We start from the raw sequence: 20,950 nt of genomic DNA on the forward strand, positions 1-20,950 counted from the left end.
ATATTGTTAACTGTAAATAGTTAACACATGACATATACCACAATCAATTTTATTCACATATATATTAAAGTATAAAAGATGTTCTCTATGCTGTGTTACAGCTTTGCTTTGCTTTTTATTTTTTGAGATAATATTAAAAAATCAATAAATAATTATTAGATTATTTTAAATATGTTATCTATCGTTAAGTCATGCACATATGCAGTATGTATATATGATATTTTCAGGAAAAGAAGTTTTAGGAAGTATATGAAAAAAATTTATTTCTTTAATTATCTAACTGTTATTTGTTTTTTTAATCTACTTTTTTCATGTATATATAACAACATTTTTAAAACAATCATGTTCAATTTTTATACCAGTTCTTCATACATCAGCTAGCTTAGCATTAAATGAAAGCTGGGATCCTGATGTAAGAGATGATATAGAAATGATGCTTAATAAAATCATTCCTGAAGGATTAGACTATAGACATGATTGCGAAGGTCCAGACGACATGGTAAGTTCTATAATTTTATAATAATTATAAAATATATAATATATGATTATAGCAATTATGATTAAAACTTTTTTTTTTAGCCGGCTCATGTAAAAGCATGCTTTTTGGGATCTTCATTAAGCATTGCAATTACGAATGGAAAGTTAGCTCTTGGTACATGGCAAGGTATTTGGTTTTGTGAACATCGTGATAATGCAGGAAGTCGCAAATTAATCATAACATTGACCGGTTGTCTCAGGGATTCAGCACGTACCCCTTTAAGTCCCGTCAGCCCTATTGCTTCTACCAGCAGCTAGGACCAATCACACCCCCAAAGGTGTGGCAAACGTCAGCTGCACATATCTACTTCTTGTAATTTAAGCTAGCAGCTGCTTAATTCTAGAAATAACCTAAGAGTAGAATCGAAGGAAGAGTGAATGGATACTATGTAAACTCATAAGAACTGTATATATGAATCTTTATATTGAACAAATAGCTGGGAATTTGATTAATTTTTAGAGTCATACTTTAGGTATTCAGTTAAATCATTACACGATTACACAAACAGATAACATTATTTCTTAATTTTATTTTATTTTTTTTTGTTTTTTTTTTTTTTTTAAGAATAAGCTACCATCGAAATGTAATATTGGGATTTATTGGCAACAACTGACCTTAATTCTTGACATAGAGTCGGTTTGTGTAACCCCATTGAGGAGGATGTCTGGATCTACTCGGACCCTTAGCTCTTTCTCGCTTGTATTGCACCGAATACTGTCGAAAATAACGTTCGTCTCGGTATCCAGTTAAGTCGAGGCGAGTTTTCTGCATTCGAGTCTGCATAGAGGCACGCACATATTTGAATGATCGTATATATATGTAATTATTTATGTTTCATGTGGAAGTCGGTGCATCAAAAGAGTGTCACACACATTGGATTCATTTAATAAAATTAAAAAAGGTACAAAAGATAAAGTTGGATGTTTAATCTAGTAATGATAAATTGCAGCTATTGTGCAATAAAGTGTTCCATAACAAAAGAATCATGAGAAATATAAGTTATACATACTTTAGAGACATGCAACGTAATTACACTAGTATCCTATACTCTTTCTCGTTACTCTTAGATATAAATAATCGAATGCATTTTAATGCGTCCAGTACTCCGAATTTAAATATATATAGCTTTATTTAAGAGACCCTTTTACAAAAATAGTCAAATTTGCCAAGAAAATTATACAGACAAATGCTGGTCTGGAAACTTGCATTCTTTTTTATATTGTGCAAGATAACCAGCTTTAATACATTCTTTGTTATAACTTTCTAATTCGCTGCTTTTCATAGTGCTGCTATTTCTAATGACGTTTCCATTACACTGGGGGTGTAAGTAGAAAGATATTTCTCAAACAAATTCAATATCAAAATTCTTTGCTGTGCTAAGGCATTTCTGCTAGAAGTAATTACAAAATCTTACAGGTAAGATGCATTTACTAATATGTGTGCAAACAAAGAACCATTAAAAATTCAAAGATTTTACAGCAATGATCTATATTTTGCATTTGTAAGCAAAACTTGGCATTTTCAAATTTAATCATCCTAGTGTAATATAAAATGATGCATACATTCCTGCAGAGATTTAGCACTGCAAAGAGCTATAACAAAAATAGCATTCTCATTACGTTTCTTATTAACCACAGGTTATTGTGAACTTGTAAATGTATTTAATATAACATTAAGCAAATTGATGTTAGTCAGTAATACTATTCATTTATAGCGTAAACGATCGTCCATTCATCGATTAGTGGATACGCTTTGTAAAATATCTAATCCAATAATCCATAGCTTAAATATCAACGAGTTATAACATTTCGTCTATAACAAAATTATACACCAGATTGGTGCACTTCGTGATACAATCTCAAATACTGGAGATTACGAAATTCATGCGCGCGAATGTGATTTTGATCTTCTAAATATATCCAAAGGAAAAAAAAAACAAATTTTTATGCCTATATGCCGAATAACAATTGAGCTGTCTAACTGAAGATAAGTGATAAGCAAATATATGTCTGTCAAGCTGCCAATACTGACATACATCATCGGAGTAACATGAGTTACTGTACTACATGTTTACTACATTTGATGGTGGTATATAAATTACAGACTTTGCTTCTAATAAATATAATAAGTGAATTTTACTGCTCACAGATTTCTTTTATAATTTAATTTGTAAGTGAAATTATTAGAAAGAAATATAACCCTTTGCACTCACATTGCTGGCGTGTGACAATACTAATTTTCCCTAAAACTCTTGAATCACTTCTGACGTGGCACTGATGAAACAAAAAAGAATAATTCTTTAATTTGTTCGATTATTTGATAGATTAAAGAGCATGTATTTTTTGCTTTGTTATATACTCTTCATAATATTTATGTCATATTTAATTAAACAAGGAATTTGAAACATTGCATTTTATTAATTAAATATTGGTATGTCGGAGGTGATTGAGGAGTGCAAAGGATTAAATAACTGTAACAATTGTTTCTGCCTAAGATATTAAAATAGAAGAAAATGAAGTTAGAGTTGCCTGAGAAGAGAAATGACAAAAATGATTATAGTGCAAAGAGATAAAAAAAAAATCAAAAAATAAGAAAAACTGAAATTTTAACATTTATAAACATTTATAAACTATGTTTTTTTTTATAGCAAAATTCTCTTATCTCTGTGTAATCCTGCCAGTTGGACAGTTTTAATATAAGATATGGTAAAGACACAGTTAAAGACAAATTAATCTTTTGTTATTATGAGCATATGGATGTACATAATATTGATTCATCGAAAAAAAAATGCTCTGTGCCAAACATTCGTTTGGTCCTTTGAATTGTACAGTTTCTATCTTCGTCTGAATGGGAATTCTGTACAAAATGAAAAAGTGAAGAATCTTTTTGCAAAATAGATATCCATTAAAAATCAATCTACATAATGTACATGCAAAATGCTAAATTCTACCTATATTATTATACTTATATTATTTTACTTACATAGAAGTAAATGTGCAAGAAAAATAAATCCATTTTGTAAAAGCATGATATTAATTGCAACTAATTCACTAAATGTATTAAATCAAAAAAAAAAAACAAAACAGTTTATTCCTCATTTTAATGCTTCAAACTTTGAAAAACTCTTTTGCTGACTAATGTCAATAAATTGTACATCCAACTTGGCATTCACATAGAAGCAATTTTTAAAGCTAAGAGTGTCACAAGATATGTTAAATATATCTACACACTATTTTAACCTTAGTAAATTAAATATAAATGTCCCTTATTTCTTACATTAATTATCTGCATGTAATTATAAAATGTTTCCATTGTTCGAAGATCCAATTTTTTGTCAAGTCTTCATTACTGTATTACTAGCATGTATGCTACATGTTTCATATAAATTTCATTTAACATGTACATATATACAAATTTAAAAATAATCGAATAATATTGATATACCTAGATATTCATAAGAACATAATACGTATCTGAATTCCCATTAAAATGGAATTTACATATTTACAATTTATCTTATTTTTTTTCCCGTTTTGTTTTTTAATTAGTTTATATATGGCATACATACTGGAGCAGCGACGCGATTTCATTAATTCATTTAGGCTAAGGAATAATACAAACGTGGACAATTTTGCTAATTTATTTAGCATATCGTTCTAAACTTTAATCACTGCTGCAGTATGCACGAGGCCTTGATATTTAAAATTAAATGAATACACTTGCAATTAACAGTAAGTAAACAATATTTTTCCTCCTTGCAAGAGGTTCTTAACCGTCGGAAAATAAAAATAATACTTCATACACATATAAATATATATAAACATATATGTATACATGAATTACAAAATATTAATCTACTTCTTTTTTAAAATCTTGATATGCTTCCCATTATGTGAAATGTATATATAATTATAGTTTAGTATATAATTTATTTCACAAAAGTAATTTATTTATATTAACAACGTTTCTAATCTATTTATTAGGATTATGATATATACTAAACGCGATACAACCAGTCTTTTACACACGTCATATTAGAAATTTATGTTAAGTAAAATTAATATTATTGAAATTTAAGCGTTGAAATTATACAGCCAGCTGGAATTAAGTTTCTACAAAAACAATATACTTTATTACATACACACATATATATATATACACATATATATATTTAAAAATATTTATTAATTTATCATGACACATTTTAAATGTATATACAGATCCCAAGTCTCTTTTTTATTTTTTACTAATAATTAAGAAACATTTTTATATAATATTAAAATAGCGTTTATGTATCTTTTGAAAAGTAACAAAAAAAGAGAGATATACAAGAAGAAATAAAAGATCTTCGTGTTGGAGCTTAATGTGGTCAACAGCCTGAAAGGTATTTCTCAAATTTATTGTCATGTATGATGAGATAAGAACAAAGATATTGCATATTCTAACTTTCTTAGAATAAATAATAAGAGTTCTACATAGAAAACATTTAGAGATTCTCATCAATTGGTACTATTATTTGTACGCTTTATTTTTTATTTTTATTTATTTATATCAATTAATAAAACCACATAACAATTTCCTAAATTATTTTTATTTCGTATTGTAAAAAAAAACTTGAAAAAGATCCGTAAACATATAAATGCTTATGAATATAGAATATAAGGCAACTTTTGTATGGCGCGATGATCCATATATTTACTATTATTTTTGAAAATAATTAAAATTATTCGATTGGGCAAACGGTGACGCAATCCTGAACGGTGAGTCAATCCTGAACATCCTATGTACAGTAATTTGAAAACTTTTCTATTCAACTTATCCTCGAAAAAATTGCTCTTATTACGTGCATATTCGTCTTGATAGGTTGTCAAACAAGTATTACGCAAATTTGTTATCCATTACTTCGTGCTTTCGTAGATAAAAACATGTTAATATTTCCGTAGATTATGTAGGTACAATTTAGTCGATAAAACGTCACCGGCGATTACCGGTGTTTTATTCAATCCGCGAAAGTTCATCATTGCCAAACTATGAAGAGAGTGATACTTTTTGTGAACGGTACCGATGTCAACGGCAAGGTTATATTTCTTTAAATTTCATTTAAATATTAATATACGTTTTTAACAAATGCTTTCGTTTAAAACTATAATTTGTTTTTTTTTAACAAAATCTCCACAAAATACTATATTTTAATTTGCTGATATAGAAAAATCCAAATTATAAATTTAAATGTTAATAATTTATTGTTAGTGTAAAAATATATGAAAATCATTATGTAAGCGTGTATTATAATTAAATAAGAGCAACGAATTTTTGATTTACTACCGATGTCTTACTTGTTATAGGTATTTATGGTTACACATTCTGTAGAAGAATTATTGTCAGCTGCTAGTACAAAGTTTGAAATCAGTGCTAAAAGAATTTTTACTCCGCAAGGTGGAGAAATTGATGATATTAAATTGATCAGGTAAAATCATTAAGTTATAGTTTGAAACATTAAAAAGTTGTTGCTTTTCTTAATTGTTAATTTCCTTTATTATTTACATTGAATTTATTTTTATAGAGATGACGATATATTATATGTTTCAAGCGGAGAAGATTTCATTTATAAAAATAAAGTTGCCAATGATGATCAAATGAATGAAGATTCAGAATGGATTACATTAAATGTTGGTGGAAAATATTTTACTACTACGAGAAGTACATTAACAAGAAATGAACCGATGAGTATGCTAGCCAGGTTTGAATAATTTCATATATTTCAATTGTATGATCCTACTTGCATTGCATAATGCAAATATAAAATAGTATGTGATTGTAAATATAATGTTGACTTTATAGAATGTTTACAAGAACGCAAAAGTCTGATGATACATTAAAGCCAAGTTTGAAAGATCACACAGGTGCCTTCTTAATTGATAGAAGTCCTGTGTATTTTGAACCATTATTGAATTTCTTAAGGCATAATCTTATAATATTAAACTCTAATGTTAACGTAGATGGTACGTTTTTTTATAAATCAATCAAATATAGAACACACACGCGCGCGCGAGCACATATTTATATATATATTTTCTATTTGCTATACTTTTCATTTTAGGTGTGTTAGCAGAGGCTCATTATTATGGAATGGAAAATGCTATAAGTGTTCTTACAAAAATGGCCAATGAAAAAAATTCTCCAGGAGATGGTCTCATAACTTTAAACCGCAAACACGTTGTGAAAGCGATCATGTCTACATCGCCAGCTTCTGAATTGAGATTTCAGGGTGTTAATTTCTCAGGTGCTGATCTTTCCAAGTTGGATCTTAGGAATATTAATTTTAAGGTTTGTTTACCACAATAGTTAATTTCCAATGGAAGTCGTATTTCGTGCTTATTATATAATTATTTCTTTCAGTATGCTGTTATGGATTCTTGTAATCTAGCAGGCGCTAACTTAACTGGATGTTGTTTTGAACGAGCTAATTTATCACGTGCCAACCTTAAAGGTGCACTGCTTTCATGCGTAAGAATGCCATGTGCCAACTTGGCTTCTGCAAATTTACGTTCGTGTAATTTTGAAGATCCTAATGGTTTGCCTGCAAATATGGAGGGAGCAGATTTTCGAGATGCGGATTTTGAAGGAAGTAATATGCCAGCAGTTAATCTGAGAGTGGCCACGTTAAAGAATGCTATTTTACGAAATTGTGATCTAAGATCGGCTGTATTGGCTGGAGCAAATTTAGAGGTAAAATACTTACTATTATTTAGTTGATTTATTATTATTATAATTAAATGTACATTTTAGCGTTGCGACTTATCAGGCTCAGATTTGCAAGAAGCCAATTTACGTGGGGCAAATTTGAAAGATGCCACTTTTGAATTAATGCTTACACCATTACATATGTCTCAAACCATTCGGTAACAATAAAAGAAATGCTAATTTTTATAACTTTCTGCTTATTGTGATATAAACGTGGTTTATATTTAACTGATATTTCAGCCAGATAATATAAATTGCAGCATTGGTAAAATTTTTTATTTTTTATTTTCAAATTGATATTTTATATCTATAATTCATTTAATTAATATTTATAGAAAATCTATTAGGAAAAAAATGATTTGATTCAGTTCGCAACAAAAGAAAAAGAAAAAAAAAACAAAGAAATTGCAATAGAAAGTAATATTTACTGTAATTTCTATATCAATATGAAAAATGTCTTCGTTCTAGTAGATAAACTGAAAATTGATAAGTTGAAATTGATGAAAAAAATATAGGAATACCTATATGTATGTAATTTCAGAGGAATGTTACGTGAGTTCTTTCACTACTTCTGTCATTACTATAAGCGTGTGTTCGCGTGTTATTAAATCAAATATGCTATTACATTTTCCATAATAATATATTTGATAGCGAAACAAATGAATTATTTAATACGAGCTAAATAGGACCTAGATAACGATTAACGCATTTAATATAAATATACTGCATGTTTAATAGAAATACATTTCATACTTGTATTGTCTGTGCAATAGAATTTACAGCTGTTGAAAATTGCATTAGCATGGTTTCCTAAAAATGCATTACTTAATTGTACTCTACTTTTGTACTGTATATTAGACATAATATTTCGTTATATTATAAGTATAAATGCTACATGATATAATATAAACATAAATGAACATATTCATTTAAATAATTGTAAATATATAACTTAATTAAGCCAATATTCTTTTCATAATTACTATATACATATAATAGTTAAACATACTTATATAAAATAACATTTTTTATAATTTATAATAATTTAACAAGTATTTTTGTGTGATTTAAACAAAAATACAAATAACAAAAGATTTTTTAAAATTAAATCCAAACAAATTTTGTGATGAAAAAATAATAAGAATTTAATTTCAACGAAAGCAAAAGCTTTTCTTTGAATTATGTAACTTGACACGTAATTTGTTCATCAATTTAATCGGATTGAACAAATCGTATCATTAAACTATATATTAGATTTATTTTACCACAGGTCTGTGCGTCTTACTTTGTCGACAAACAATTTTGACATTTTTATTTCTGTTAGTTCTTATATGCACTACGATAAAGTAGCTATCTATGAAAATTATAATTTTAAAAACTTATTAATTATTGACATTTTGTGTCCACAATAATACAATGTTATTTCTAATTAACTTTCGTTTCAATTTGATTTTATTTCCAGTTAATCTACTTTAAATAGAAATACTGTCTTTTCCTTACGTCTTAATCTTTTTCTCTTTGGATATAATCTCGTCTATAGCAAAATCGTTCATAGCATCTATCAATGCTGATGTTGTACAGTATCCAACACAATGTAAAATACGTTCTCGTAAAACATAATTTTCCAATAGTCCATATTCACATTTACCCACCAATTTAAGTAGATCAGTTGTAAAAGCATCTATTGTTTCATTAGGTTGTTTTACTCTACTGTTGAATTTTTGTCGTTCGACAATGACGTGTGGAGTCTTAATATTAAAATATTTAGTAAACTCAGTTTTTATTTCTTCATAAGACATTTCTTTTTCAAAATTTGGTTTCAATTCCATCATTAGTTCTTTCGCTATAGGACCCATTTTATAAAAAAGGAGATTTATTTTTACTTCTTCTGATTCCACATTATAATATTTCATTAACTGCTCCAAATTACATATCCATTCAAACCATAATTCTGATCTTGAAAAATTAAATGGTTTGCAAACAAAATTGGACATTATACTGGTGATTAGTTTCTTATGACGTTTTCTGTCCGATTTATTAAAAATGATTTTAATTGCTTCTCGTGAAATAACTTTATTTGCTTTTGTTTAGTACATACTTTGAATGCGCTTTATCAGATTAAATATATATATTCATTACGTATAATTACAATTTTTATCTATGTATTTTAGTAAATTTGACAAGAGTGCCATCTATATTGTGGTTTGTTTACCTCAATTACCAATTCGGAAGAAAAAAATATGCGTGGCTGTGTTGCATTTGGTAAAAACCAATAGAAATCTATCTGATAAAAATTTAATATCTCTAGAGAAAATATTTTGAATCGATTTATTTTAACATACTAATTGTATCGATTGTAACATCGATGTATCAAATAGAAAATATTGATTAACAATTTCTAATTCATACATAACATGGAACTTAACCTAAATTTGTGTATATATTCGAAATGTAAGAATTATAAACATTTTATTCTCTACTCTGGAATATAACAATCGAATATTGTAAGTATTCCAACGTTTGATTGAATCATAAATTATGTACAATTATTTATTCGATGTAATTATCACAGATTATAATTACCACCAGTTTAAAGAACAGTTAAATCATTACAATGGTCGAAATGTTTGATTGGGAGAACGAAGATCCTCTTACAACATTAAATACACAATTGAATAAATCCATGGCTTTATTTGAAAGCAAAGGAAATGATGATCAGCTGCAATTAAATAAAAACAACAAATCTATTAAAATAAATACAAAAAGTAGTTCGCCCAGAAAAAGCACTTCTATTAATGGTGTACATAGAAAAGGTATTTTAAAGAAATCAGAAGGTACAAATAGTGAAGAAAAAAATTTAGAAGAATGGAGCGAAGAGACTCCCAACAGGAATGTTGACAGAAATGAAGCAGTTCCTAAAGCAAGTCTAAATGCATTAACAGTTACATCATCATCGAGACCACAAAATGTATATAAGTATTACATTACAACCCTTATAACTATGTAGAATCTAATAAAAAAATAGTGTCTTGTCAACTTGGATCCTCCTTTATAAGTAAAAATAATTTAATATCAATAAATTGACATATTTTAGCTTGAAGATTTGATAAAAGAAGAAAATTTAACTATGGAAACTAATTCTACTTTCAATTTTGATGATATATCTGACAGTGAAGATATTTGGATCTTGAATATACCTAAAACGGTAAGTATATTTCATGTGTTACATTTTTATTTTTGGCAGTAAGTCATTTATATTAGAACATTTTTCCAGGTAGATACTAAAGAATTGATCGGACAGAACTTGGCATTGGGAGATAAATCCAAACTTAGAGTAGGAGAAAAAAAATACTGTGCTATTAAACAAAGCATGCAGCATGACGTTACTTGTGTATTTGGTACCAGTAAAACAAACTCGCCGTATAAAGCAGGTATTTATTTTATTTTAAGCAGTAAGAAAATAACACGATTAAATATGTATTATAGACTAATTGTTAAATGTTTTATAGTTAATATAAAACCAGCAGGCTCTATAACAATTAGAAGAAAATTATCAATTATACCAAAAGGTAAACCCATATTGTTAGATAACGTAGGGGTTCCGTTCCCTGAAAATTTGAGAACGCGACATCCGTTGTTAGGTGTTGCTATTGAGAATAAACCCAAAAGAGAATCAAAAATGGTTGGATCGAGTAAAAGGAAGAGAACAATAATAAAATGATTACCTAAACATTTATATGCTTTATATTCATAAATTGTTTTCAACAATTTATTGCTATGTAATTTTGATCTAATTATAATTTGTAAGGATACTGATATAACGATTCTGTCAAACGATCTTTTTTAATATGCTACAACACATTCTTTCACGCATGAAAGAGAATTCATTTTCGATTGGAATGCAGGGATACTTGTTAATGCGGTTGGTAGACATGTGTTAACTCTAGTAACTAAATGACTTTTTAGACAAAGCGGTAAATATAAAAAGTAACACAAGGATATAACGTATCATATATAATATTATAAGAAATAATCGCGCAACAAATGTAGAGAATTAAAGGAAATACATAATAAAATAAGATTGATATTACTTGCGCGAACGTCAATAATCAAATGGAAGGGCGCGTCGATATTGACCAATACTAAAAAAGATGCCTTTTACGTATTTATAAAGAGTAAATCCGCGTCTCTTTGACATGCGCTCTGACAACCCTTCCTCGTCCCTGCCCCTCTCTCTTCCACCTTGTTGGTTCGTCCACTTGGGTCGGGATCCCTCTAGTAGTCGTAGCATGTAATGTCCGTTCCTGCGCGATCGTGGTGCGCGTTTGACCAAATTTCGGGAAGCTTAGAACCAAATTTTCCAGTAGAGAAAAGAAAGATTTCTTAGTGTTATAGTTGAAAAACGTAAGTAAACAAGAAGCAAGGAAAAAGCGAAATATTGCTACGAACGAGTGAATGTATACGCGATTAATTGAGAATCGGCGAGTGGTATGTGGAAAGACGCGATATAATCGTCGACGCGCGAGCTCTGTTGAAAAATATAAGTGATTATCTCTCTAAGAATAAGATTAAGGTTAAATCGATTATTCCTTCGTGGTTATCTTAGAATATCGAACGATTCCTCTTTTGTGACCTATGCAATTATTATTTGTCTTTATTTGAAGAAAAAGAGGAAGAGATGGAAATAATAAGAGGAGCATCAATCTCTTTCCTATCTTTTCTTTCTTACAAATATTTTCTTTATCGAATCGGACTTTATTTGCTAATCGTTTGAGTTGGTGCCCACATCAAATGTCAGCCCTATCCTTGTACATTTTTTCTAAGTTAAACGTGCCAAGGAAAGCTGTTTAATCGACATAAAAGTCTCTTTCTCTCTCCCACTCATAACATCGAGAGAGAGAGAGAGAGAGAGTTAATCGACATAAAAGTCTCTTTCTCTTTCCCACTCATTACATCGAGAGAGAGAGAGAGAGTGTCAGAGTGACGCAGAGGGGTAGAGGGACATGTCACGATTATAAGTTAGAAAGGGATAGCAAGCTATAGCAGCGAATGTCCTTTTTTTCTCTATTTCTACGTCCATTTCCCCTTCCTCCTATTTCCCAGCTCCCACTCTGGTGGTGCTTCCTCGACGTCCCTCAGCGCCCCCTTTCTTCTGTTCGTTTGGTCTCTCTTTTCTTTGGACTTGTCCTTTTTTCCCCTGAAAGTCTACGTCGCGAAACATTAGAGAACGTCGCGTCCTTGCGTATGCGAGAATTCTTGCAAAGGAGGTTTCGCGAAATTAACGTGTCATGCCCCACCACTAGAGATTTAGACGGATTTTCAGGCAAATCCGTAACTATGATGGCGTAGTACCTCTCACTCGCACGCTAATGACGTTTCGTCGTTTCTTCTCAACGCCACCAACAGCTGTTTCGTTCGATTGTCGCCCTCTCCTACGGTTTGTATCTCCCAAACTATTACGCTAAAAAAAAAAGAAAGAAAGAAAGAAAAAGATAGAAATATCGAGATGATAGAGAAAGAAAGAAAGGAAGGAAGACAGGCAAGCAGACAGATAGGCAGGCAGGCAGGCAAGCAAGCAAGAAGGAAGGAAAGTCTTTCTACACGTCTTTTAGACTAGTTCAACTACTACTACGTCACTAACGATCATCTCGATCGTCGATATCGAGCTCGTCGACGATAGGATTTACGTCAAAGTACTCTGTTCTAGCCTCTCCCATAATCTGTTGAGCGTCCTTTGTTCTCTTCAACGCTCGTCTGTGACAACTCCTGTCAAACGGAGACGAACTTTTCGATTTTTTGTTTCTGGCGCTTCAGGAACGACACCTCTTTTACATTTTATCTTACACCATCGCTAAATCGGAAGGATATACTTTTCGATTTTCACATCTACCTAAGTTATTTTTCTAAATCTACCCAGTCGGACTTGCACTATGCAGTGCGTTTTATTTTTATTCAATTTAACAAAAATTATCCGAAAATCGGAATCAAACGATAAGTCGTTTAAAACGTTCGTTATTTCGCTATTCAAATAATCCCATACGGTTGACGTAGTAGAGGGAAGCTTTTTTTTCCTGAGATACGCCAACACTTTCCACGGCACTCGCCTTTTCGCGACCTTATCCGTCTTCGTCAATTTTCTACGAGGTTAATCTGACGTGTCATCATTTTTTTTTCAGATTGTGCAAGGATAGTAGAACATAAAGGAAAGTAGGAAGCTTATTTAATATCTCTATTGTGGAAACTCTTTGTGTATGTGCATTATTCGAAGAGAGATACCGAAGGTGCATTTTTAATTCAAACCATATTTCAACATCTTATTTAGTACGATGAAATATCTTTCATTTAATTTACGCTAAATTATATAGAAAATAGGCATAAGTTTATATATCGTTTCTATTATAAATATGTGGATAATATTTTTTAATTGAATATCGTATTATTAATTCATAATATCGTTCTTTGTATAGGTCCGAAATAAGAAGAAATACATTGTTAATTGTTGTTTTTTGGACGAACGTGGTTATAGCAAAAATTATGTCAGTATTGAATCAGAGCGGAGAGGATGCTGTAGAGTGTCCGTTGTGCATGGAACCATTGGAGGTTGACGATTTAAACTTCTTTCCGTGTACGTGCGGCTACCAAATATGCAGATTTTGTTGGCATAGAATACGTACGGATGAAAATGGCTTATGCCCCGCGTGCCGGAAGGCCTACTCCGAAAACCCCGCTGATTTTAAGCCTCTTACTAAGGAAGAAATTGCAAGGTAGAGTTTTTCTTTTATTGTATAGCCATATCTGCGTACATGAGGCTATTTAAATGATTTTTTTTTTTTCTAGGTTAAAAGCAGAAAAGAGATTGAAGGATCAGCAGCGTAAACAAAGAGTTACTGAAAATCGTAAACATCTAGCAAATGTGAGAGTAGTTCAAAAAAATTTAGTATTCGTAGTAGGATTACCAATGCGATTGGCGGACGCGGATGTAAGTTATTTTATTGTAAAAAATAGATGATTATATCTAATTAATATGGACGTAATAAAAGATAATAACAATATATTTACTGTAGGTATTAAAGAGGCACGAGTATTTTGGGAAGTTTGGTAAGATTCATAAAGTTGTGATCAATCAGAGCACTTCTTACGCAGGGTCTCAGGGCCCTAGCGCTTCGGCATATGTCACCTACCAAGTATGTTGCATTCTTCGTATTTATTATAATTACAATATATTGTATATTAAGAACTTATTAAAACCTGACCTTTAATGAATCTAAAAATAGCGTCAGGAAGATGCTTTGCGTGCTATAGAGGCTGTGAATAATATCGTTGTGGACGGACGGACAATAAAAACGTCATTGGGTACAACAAAATACTGTTCACATTTTATGCGTAATCAGGTGTGTCCTAAACCAGACTGTATGTATTTACACGATCTCGGGGACCAGGAGGCTTCTTTTACAAAAGAGGAAATGCATCAAGGGAAACATCAGGAATATGAGCGCAAACTCGTTCAGTCTTTACATGCTCATGCATCAGCATTGCAGCGGTAACAACATACTAATTCATTACCTTAATGATAAACAGATTTAAAGTATATATAGTAAAATTAAAATTTAACGTTTTAATTATACAGAAAACCAACACCATCGCCACCTGTTACAAGTAGTATTAGTCGTGAAAATGGAACTACAAATTCACAAGCCAAGGAAGCATGGCCTTCGTTACAACCAGGACAAACAAATAGTAAGAATTTTCTATAATAGATACATTATAAATATAATATATAATATTAACATATTTAAAACGCGTTTATAGAGAATATATTTATTATTTAAAATTGCAATTTAAATTCACATATATATTTACACTTTACAGACACACAAATGACTTGTAAAGAATCATCACCACCTACCCAAACAACTTCACAGCAACATAGCATAATTAATGGTAGCAGTCTTACCACCCAACAAACGCATATATCATCCGGAGGTTCTATGCATCAACAAAATAACAATAATAAAGGGGAAAATGGTATGGGTCTACGCAGAGGCAAAAGTAATAGTGAAAGTAAGGCACAAGCAGCGCGAAATAAACATAAAAATTGTCAAAATAAAGAGAAACATAGTACTCGAACAACGTCACGTTCTGAATCAAGCTCGATTAGTGTACAAAATAATGTGCAACCACAAGTGAATGGTCAGAAGGATATAAGAAATTTTTCAGCCGAAACGAATAGTGATGTATTGCAAAAGTTAGGCAATAAGTGTAAGGTTGAACAACAACAACAACAACAACAACAACAACAGCAACAGCAGCAACAACACCAGCAACAGCAATCTAACAAAATTTCTAAACCGGCACAACAACCATCTAATGAACTTAAAATAAATGGTATAGTTCAAAATGGGGAGCGACGACATTCGGATAGTGAAACGGATCAACAACGAGAAGGTAGCACACCAGCTAGTACAATTTCAAGTTCAGAAGAGTCTAATGTAAATCATCAAGTGGAACAATTAGTGGAATCGAGTGAGGAAAACAATGGTGCTGCAATTTTAGGTGAGTTCCTTATACTCGTCGTCATTTCTTTATGTATCGACCATCTACTTTTACACTGAATTGATGAAAGTGAATGTACGTGTGCACAGGTAAATCTAAGATATATAATTACAGTCAGGCTTTAATCTTTGATTTTAAAAATATATTATTTTAAATAGTAATAGAGAGTTATACGATGTAACATTAAAGTCATCCCCAAAAATTACAATAATAAGATATGATGCTTTGCCATTAATGACAGTCACATAGGAAATTTATATAAAATATATTTAAAATGAAGATAGTGCTAATAGTTTTGTTATAAATGTTTTAAAAATTGCATGTTTGTAGATTATCTCATATATTTTCTCATCTGTTATAATATTTATAAACCTTTGCGTATAAAAACAAAAAGAATTAATAAAAAAAAAAAAAATAATAATAATTTTATAGTCCTTAAAATTGGACATCTCTATAAGTATTATGATACATAGCTTTTCTCATCATGTAATTATCAAAAGTTAATACATTGTTATAAGAAAACACAATACAATTCATATAAGTAATCATGCGAGAATAGACGAAATATTTATAATGAGTTGCAAAGAATTCAGATTGTGAATCTTGAACTAATATAGATATTGATATATGCCAAAATAAAGAGAATTCTTGAAAACAAGAAGTAGCTGTTTGTTGTATTTTTGTATACACTTAACTTAATCCTTTTTACAAAATTTCATAAGAAACATTAAATTCTGCAACACTTGCCCAGAAGAATGTTTATCTCTGTCCCTTCTCCATTTGGATAAATGAAACAAATAATACAAATTGTATGAAATACATGTGAATATTTCAACACTCGTAACGAAAAATTAATGACAGAGCGGTAGGTATTATTCTAAGAGATTCTATACTAATTTCTGGGTACGTGTATGTATATTTTAATTTTGGTGACTAAAAGATTATTAGAGGCTGTTTATTCTGGCATTCTGATAATCAGTAAATAAATGACATCTTGATCGCGTCTCGTAGTGTAGCGCTATGTGCGTATCGTGTCTAGGTTCATCACCTGCTAGCACAAATTCATCGCAAGGTGCCAATCAACAGCCACCACCTGGGCTGCATAATGGGTCTCAAATGCAACTTAATCATCGGTCAATCTTTCAGGCGGACAATAATAGTTTCTTCAGTACAAATACCTTCCAAAAAATATCTACAGCCGCCTCTGTCACATCCAATTCCTTAGCAGGCACGTACATTGAACTCTTTCAATACAGGTGTCATACATGATTATCTAAAATTAAACTTTATTTCCTTTCTATGATTTATCTTAAAATGAAATGTATTTTTTCTTGTTGTTCATATAGGAAATACAAATTTGGATTGGACGAGTACAGGCTTGGCTTCCATACCCGATTCTTTACCCGCAGTTCACTCGAGCGAAGATTGGCAAGCAGCATTCGGTTTTCATCCGGAATCAACGCGATCAAATCATATTGTACGAAAAATTAGTCCTTCTAATTCACCGCGAGTAACTTTCAACTCTGAAGATTTTGCCGAAGAAGAAGCATATAATAATTCGCAGTATAACGCGATTTCTGAATCTTCGATCAACTTTCAAACAAATTTGCTTGTTAACTCACCTGCATCTAAGTTTATGGCAGACTTTCAGCAAAATTCATTACAACAAAGGCTTGCTATGCAAGTTAGTGAATTAGATCGTATAATATTTTTAATATTTCATCAGGTATATTAAGCAGGTAACTAACTCTACATTGAATATTTCTAAGGCACAACAGAATCAAGAAAATTGTGAATATATCAAGCAAAACGGACATGCAACTTTAAAAGAAGTTCAAAATCATCATGAATCTGGATCTGATGTAAAAGCTGACGATGATTTAGGTTTCGATCCCTTTCACGAAACGCAAAAGGCTCTTGCGGAATTAATGGAAAACGAAATGCAGTTACAACAACAAAGAATATTTCAACAACAACAACAGCAACAGCAGCAGCAGCAACAAAGAGAACGAGAAGAGCAAAGTAGGGTACAACATCAACAAAGTCTTGCGAATATTGGTCAGCAGCACTTTCCACAGGTAACAAAAGTACTCACAAGGATGTAACGGAATAAGTGGAAAATATGATGGCTTTAGCACATCAACAAAACAAAAAATTCATATAAAGAGTTATAGCGAATATAAGATTTCCCAGTTATTCTGTTACACCTTGTATATATTTGCATAGAATATATTTCAAGTTGATAAAAATGGGTAATTATCATTTCAGGTTGCACATATAGCACATCTGCAACAACAAGCGCAACACTTGCAAAATTTGCAAGTTCTTCAACAATCGCATTCCCTCCTGTCTCGTCTTCCGCAGAATCTTCTTCAAAGCGGTACACAGAGTCCTGCTCAGAATTCCGTAACAGCTGCTAGTCTGGCACAACGCAGTCGCCTCCCTCCGCCAGGTTTTCCTGGTGCAACCCCAAATCACATGAACTCTTTTGGTCTTGGTATACCGCGGCCTGCCCCTACAAACAATGCCCTCACGGGTTAGTGTTTCTCCAATTTTTCCAACATCTGGAATCATAGCCCACAGTGCGTGAATTTACATACCTATGAATACATAATGTCTTCATAAAATAAATAATACATTTTGTAAGTTTAATGGTAAGCGTAGCGATAAAAAGAAACAAGGAAAAAAAATTAAAAATGTATACATAGCAAGGAATTAATTATTCAATTGTTCAGTTGTAGAATATTAGTATATAATCTTATTGTCAGATTGAACATTTTCAAGATAAGCACTTCCAAGATCACGAGCAATTAATCAATTTGAACTATGTTAAACTTCTTCTCTTTTGTGAAATACATGGAACATATTGAATTAAATATTGAAACACGATAAATATTGTTTTATCGATGAAATTTCATTGAAAATTGGCTTTTATTGTGTACACATATTTATCTGAAAATTGTAATCAAATTCTATTCATAAATGATTCATCTGGTATGTTATTTGCAGGAACACAACCATCGCAACAAAGTGCGTATCTTCCAAATGGAAATCCTCTACTCAATACGCAAGGTAAATTTTTCTTTAATTTTTATCAAAGTATTTAATCCTTTCATACATTTTATTGAAATATTCCTATTGTTATTGGAGTAGGTATCGGTAAATGCGCAGGCGATACTATTTACACATTAAAAGATTGGTGTGAGATAAGTAGCCAACAACAACAACAGCAATTTCATCATCAAGCATTGCATCAAAAAGGGGGATGGAACAACTTTGGGCCTATCGCAGATTGGACTTCAATTGATCCAGCTATCGTTAGTTCATCTAGGCCTCTTTCATTCCAAACTACTAGCACATGGCAATTTCCACATGTACATCCTTCTCACACAGTATCTCACAATGCGCAACAGGTTACCCAGCTATAAATAAAATACATATATGAAATGAATTATTGTCAATTCTATATATTGCGATGTGTAGTATTTAATGAGCATGTCGCTAAATCTTACGATTAATTTTATGTAATAGGAACAGAATGCACCAGCTCAGCATTGGGCAATGCAACCACCGCCGGGTTTTGGTTCGCCTGCAACTACAGGGCAAATAAATAATCAACAAGCGAACACAGCTGCACAGCCGCACACCAAACTAATCTCTACGACATCAGAGATTGAGAGTAGGTTAAATTCTTCTTCGTGAAATATATGTTTAAGAGAAATCATATGAACATATATATTTATATTACAGATTTATAAAGATTACGAACACACCAAGTCTACAAATGACATGGTGAAATATTCGTATCCGATGAAATGAAAGCCAGAAAAGAAATTATAAGGACAGTCTGTAACGTATGTTTTCTTTAAAATGTGTTTATATTTGCCTTCAGCTAATTGTATAGTTGCTGCGATCTTGCTGTATGAGCATTTCCTATGGGAAACAAAAAATAGTTGAATTCATCATTTTGTTGAATAATATGAAAAACTCTTGATATGAATATTATTTATTTTTTCTGATATTAGTAACAAATTTAATACATATAAAATTTTTAATATTAATTCTCTATTATCATATGTCAAATCTTAAATACACTTATGAAACAAACCATAAGTAATTTAATAATTAAACTAATTCATTCTAATTTTTTTTTTAAAGTATATTACAATTTTCACCAACATCATTACATTTTAATTAAATCTTATTATAAAATCATGAAATTATTTTTGGAGAAACTTTGGTTCTTATTAACTGAAGCTTATTAAAATGAAAGTTGAACAGATTTGAAATATTAATAAAATCTTGTACGATTTATTTTTACTACTGCTTAGATCTTTAATTAAATAATGGAGACATATAAACATTGATATGAGCCAATAGTAATTTATTACTTACTGATTGAATAATAGGAAAGGCATTACCTTAATATTTAATTAAACGTCAGGTCTATCAGCTTAGTTACAAATGATACTGGATTTATAATCAATGTAAATTTAATTTATAATCGCATATATACAAAGTCATATAAAAGAAAAAATGCAGTAATAACATTATCTTGAAGAATGAGAGCAAAATTAACGCATACGGAATATATAGAAAACTGCTGTGCGACTGTCAACAAAAATTAATATAAAAGGGCCATATCTCAGATCACAGGTGTATAAATACAAACTCGATATCTGGAGTATCTGACCGATAGTAATACAATACAAATTGCTATGTTGAACGATTTACTTTAACGGCAGATTATTTTAAATATCTGCTGCCTTAACGTGAATAACAACACGATACATATACAAGAGAATGATTGAAATAATGAACATATGATTATTATAAAATTAACTGATTTAAGGTAATCAAGAAATATACGATATGCGCAAAAAATGATTACAAACATGATATTCAATTTTCTATATCCTTCTGCTCCTTTATAATCCATATCATGTATTGTGCTCATTGATTTTCTTATTATTTTTTATTTATGTATATATATACACACTACTACTGACTATCTATATATAGTCATTTTTAACTTGTATATAAAGTACTATATGTATATACATACTCAAAATAAGTTACACAAAATAAGTTAAAAAATAAGCTTAGCACAAAATT

General features: G+C 30.7%; 4 protein-coding genes across 13 annotated transcripts in view; all 4 read left to right on the forward strand.

Moving 5' to 3' along the window:
* LOC106789110 (UPF0047 protein YjbQ) overlaps window positions 1-4,045 on the forward strand; it is a 4,872-nt gene extending 827 nt beyond the window's left edge. For both annotated transcript variants that reach the window (XM_014753003.1, XM_014753004.1), the window contains 2 exons: window positions 363-499; window positions 580-4,045. In XM_014753003.1, coding sequence (XP_014608489.1) covers window positions 363-499; window positions 580-795 — 353 coding nt within the window. In that variant the 3' untranslated portion in view covers window positions 796-4,045. The remainder of the gene's footprint in view (window positions 1-362; window positions 500-579) is intronic.
* Window positions 4,046-5,148: 1,103 nt separating this feature from the next.
* LOC106789088 (BTB/POZ domain-containing protein KCTD9) lies at window positions 5,149-8,242 on the forward strand. Of its 3 annotated transcripts, none has more exons than XM_014752934.1 (7): window positions 5,149-5,298; window positions 5,884-6,005; window positions 6,102-6,278; window positions 6,380-6,540; window positions 6,639-6,865; window positions 6,938-7,267; window positions 7,328-8,242. In XM_014752934.1, exons 2-7 carry the CDS (start codon window positions 5,890-5,892, stop codon window positions 7,442-7,444), a joined length of 1,128 nt encoding a protein of 375 aa, XP_014608420.1. In that variant the 5' UTR covers window positions 5,149-5,298; window positions 5,884-5,889; the 3' UTR covers window positions 7,445-8,242. The 3 variants fall into 3 exon arrangements, with proteins under 3 accessions (XP_014608420.1, XP_014608418.1, XP_014608419.1); XM_014752932.1 differs by lacking the exon at window positions 5,149-5,298 and adding an exon at window positions 5,308-5,616; XM_014752933.1 differs by lacking the exon at window positions 5,149-5,298 and adding an exon at window positions 5,308-5,616 and having other exon boundaries at window positions 6,129-6,278.
* A 1,222-nt stretch (window positions 8,243-9,464) lies between these two features.
* Window positions 9,465-11,372, forward strand: LOC106789090. Of its 2 annotated transcripts, none has more exons than XM_014752937.1 (5): window positions 9,465-9,786; window positions 9,855-10,250; window positions 10,377-10,487; window positions 10,557-10,713; window positions 10,792-11,372. In XM_014752937.1, exons 2-5 carry the CDS (start codon window positions 9,897-9,899, stop codon window positions 11,001-11,003), a joined length of 834 nt encoding a protein of 277 aa, XP_014608423.1. In that variant the 5' UTR covers window positions 9,465-9,786; window positions 9,855-9,896; the 3' UTR covers window positions 11,004-11,372. The 2 variants fall into 2 exon arrangements, with proteins under 2 accessions (XP_014608423.1, XP_014608424.1); XM_014752938.1 differs by having other exon boundaries at window positions 9,505-9,786; window positions 9,872-10,250.
* A 159-nt stretch (window positions 11,373-11,531) lies between these two features.
* Window positions 11,532-20,722, forward strand: LOC106789085 (putative general negative regulator of transcription C16C9.04c). Of its 6 annotated transcripts, none has more exons than XM_014752924.1 (16): window positions 11,532-11,686; window positions 13,459-13,563; window positions 13,750-14,046; window positions 14,120-14,261; window positions 14,347-14,466; window positions 14,557-14,822; window positions 14,910-15,019; window positions 15,152-15,835; window positions 16,875-17,063; window positions 17,182-17,519; window positions 17,605-17,913; window positions 18,104-18,371; window positions 18,845-18,907; window positions 18,986-19,248; window positions 19,367-19,514; window positions 19,586-20,722. In XM_014752924.1, exons 3-16 carry the CDS (start codon window positions 13,817-13,819, stop codon window positions 19,591-19,593), a joined length of 3,138 nt encoding a protein of 1,045 aa, XP_014608410.1. In that variant the 5' UTR covers window positions 11,532-11,686; window positions 13,459-13,563; window positions 13,750-13,816; the 3' UTR covers window positions 19,594-20,722. The 6 variants fall into 6 exon arrangements, with proteins under 6 accessions (XP_014608410.1, XP_014608414.1, XP_014608415.1 ...); XM_014752925.1 differs by lacking the exon at window positions 11,532-11,686 and adding an exon at window positions 12,266-12,719; XM_014752926.1 differs by lacking the exon at window positions 11,532-11,686 and adding an exon at window positions 13,136-13,217.
* Window positions 20,723-20,950: the final 228 nt, after the last annotated feature.

The sequence above is a fragment of the Polistes canadensis genome, unplaced genomic scaffold, assembly GCF_001313835.1.
Source record: "Polistes canadensis isolate GaletaPanama2010 unplaced genomic scaffold, ASM131383v1 scaffold_164, whole genome shotgun sequence".
NCBI lineage: Eukaryota > Metazoa > Arthropoda > Insecta > Hymenoptera > Vespidae > Polistes > Polistes canadensis.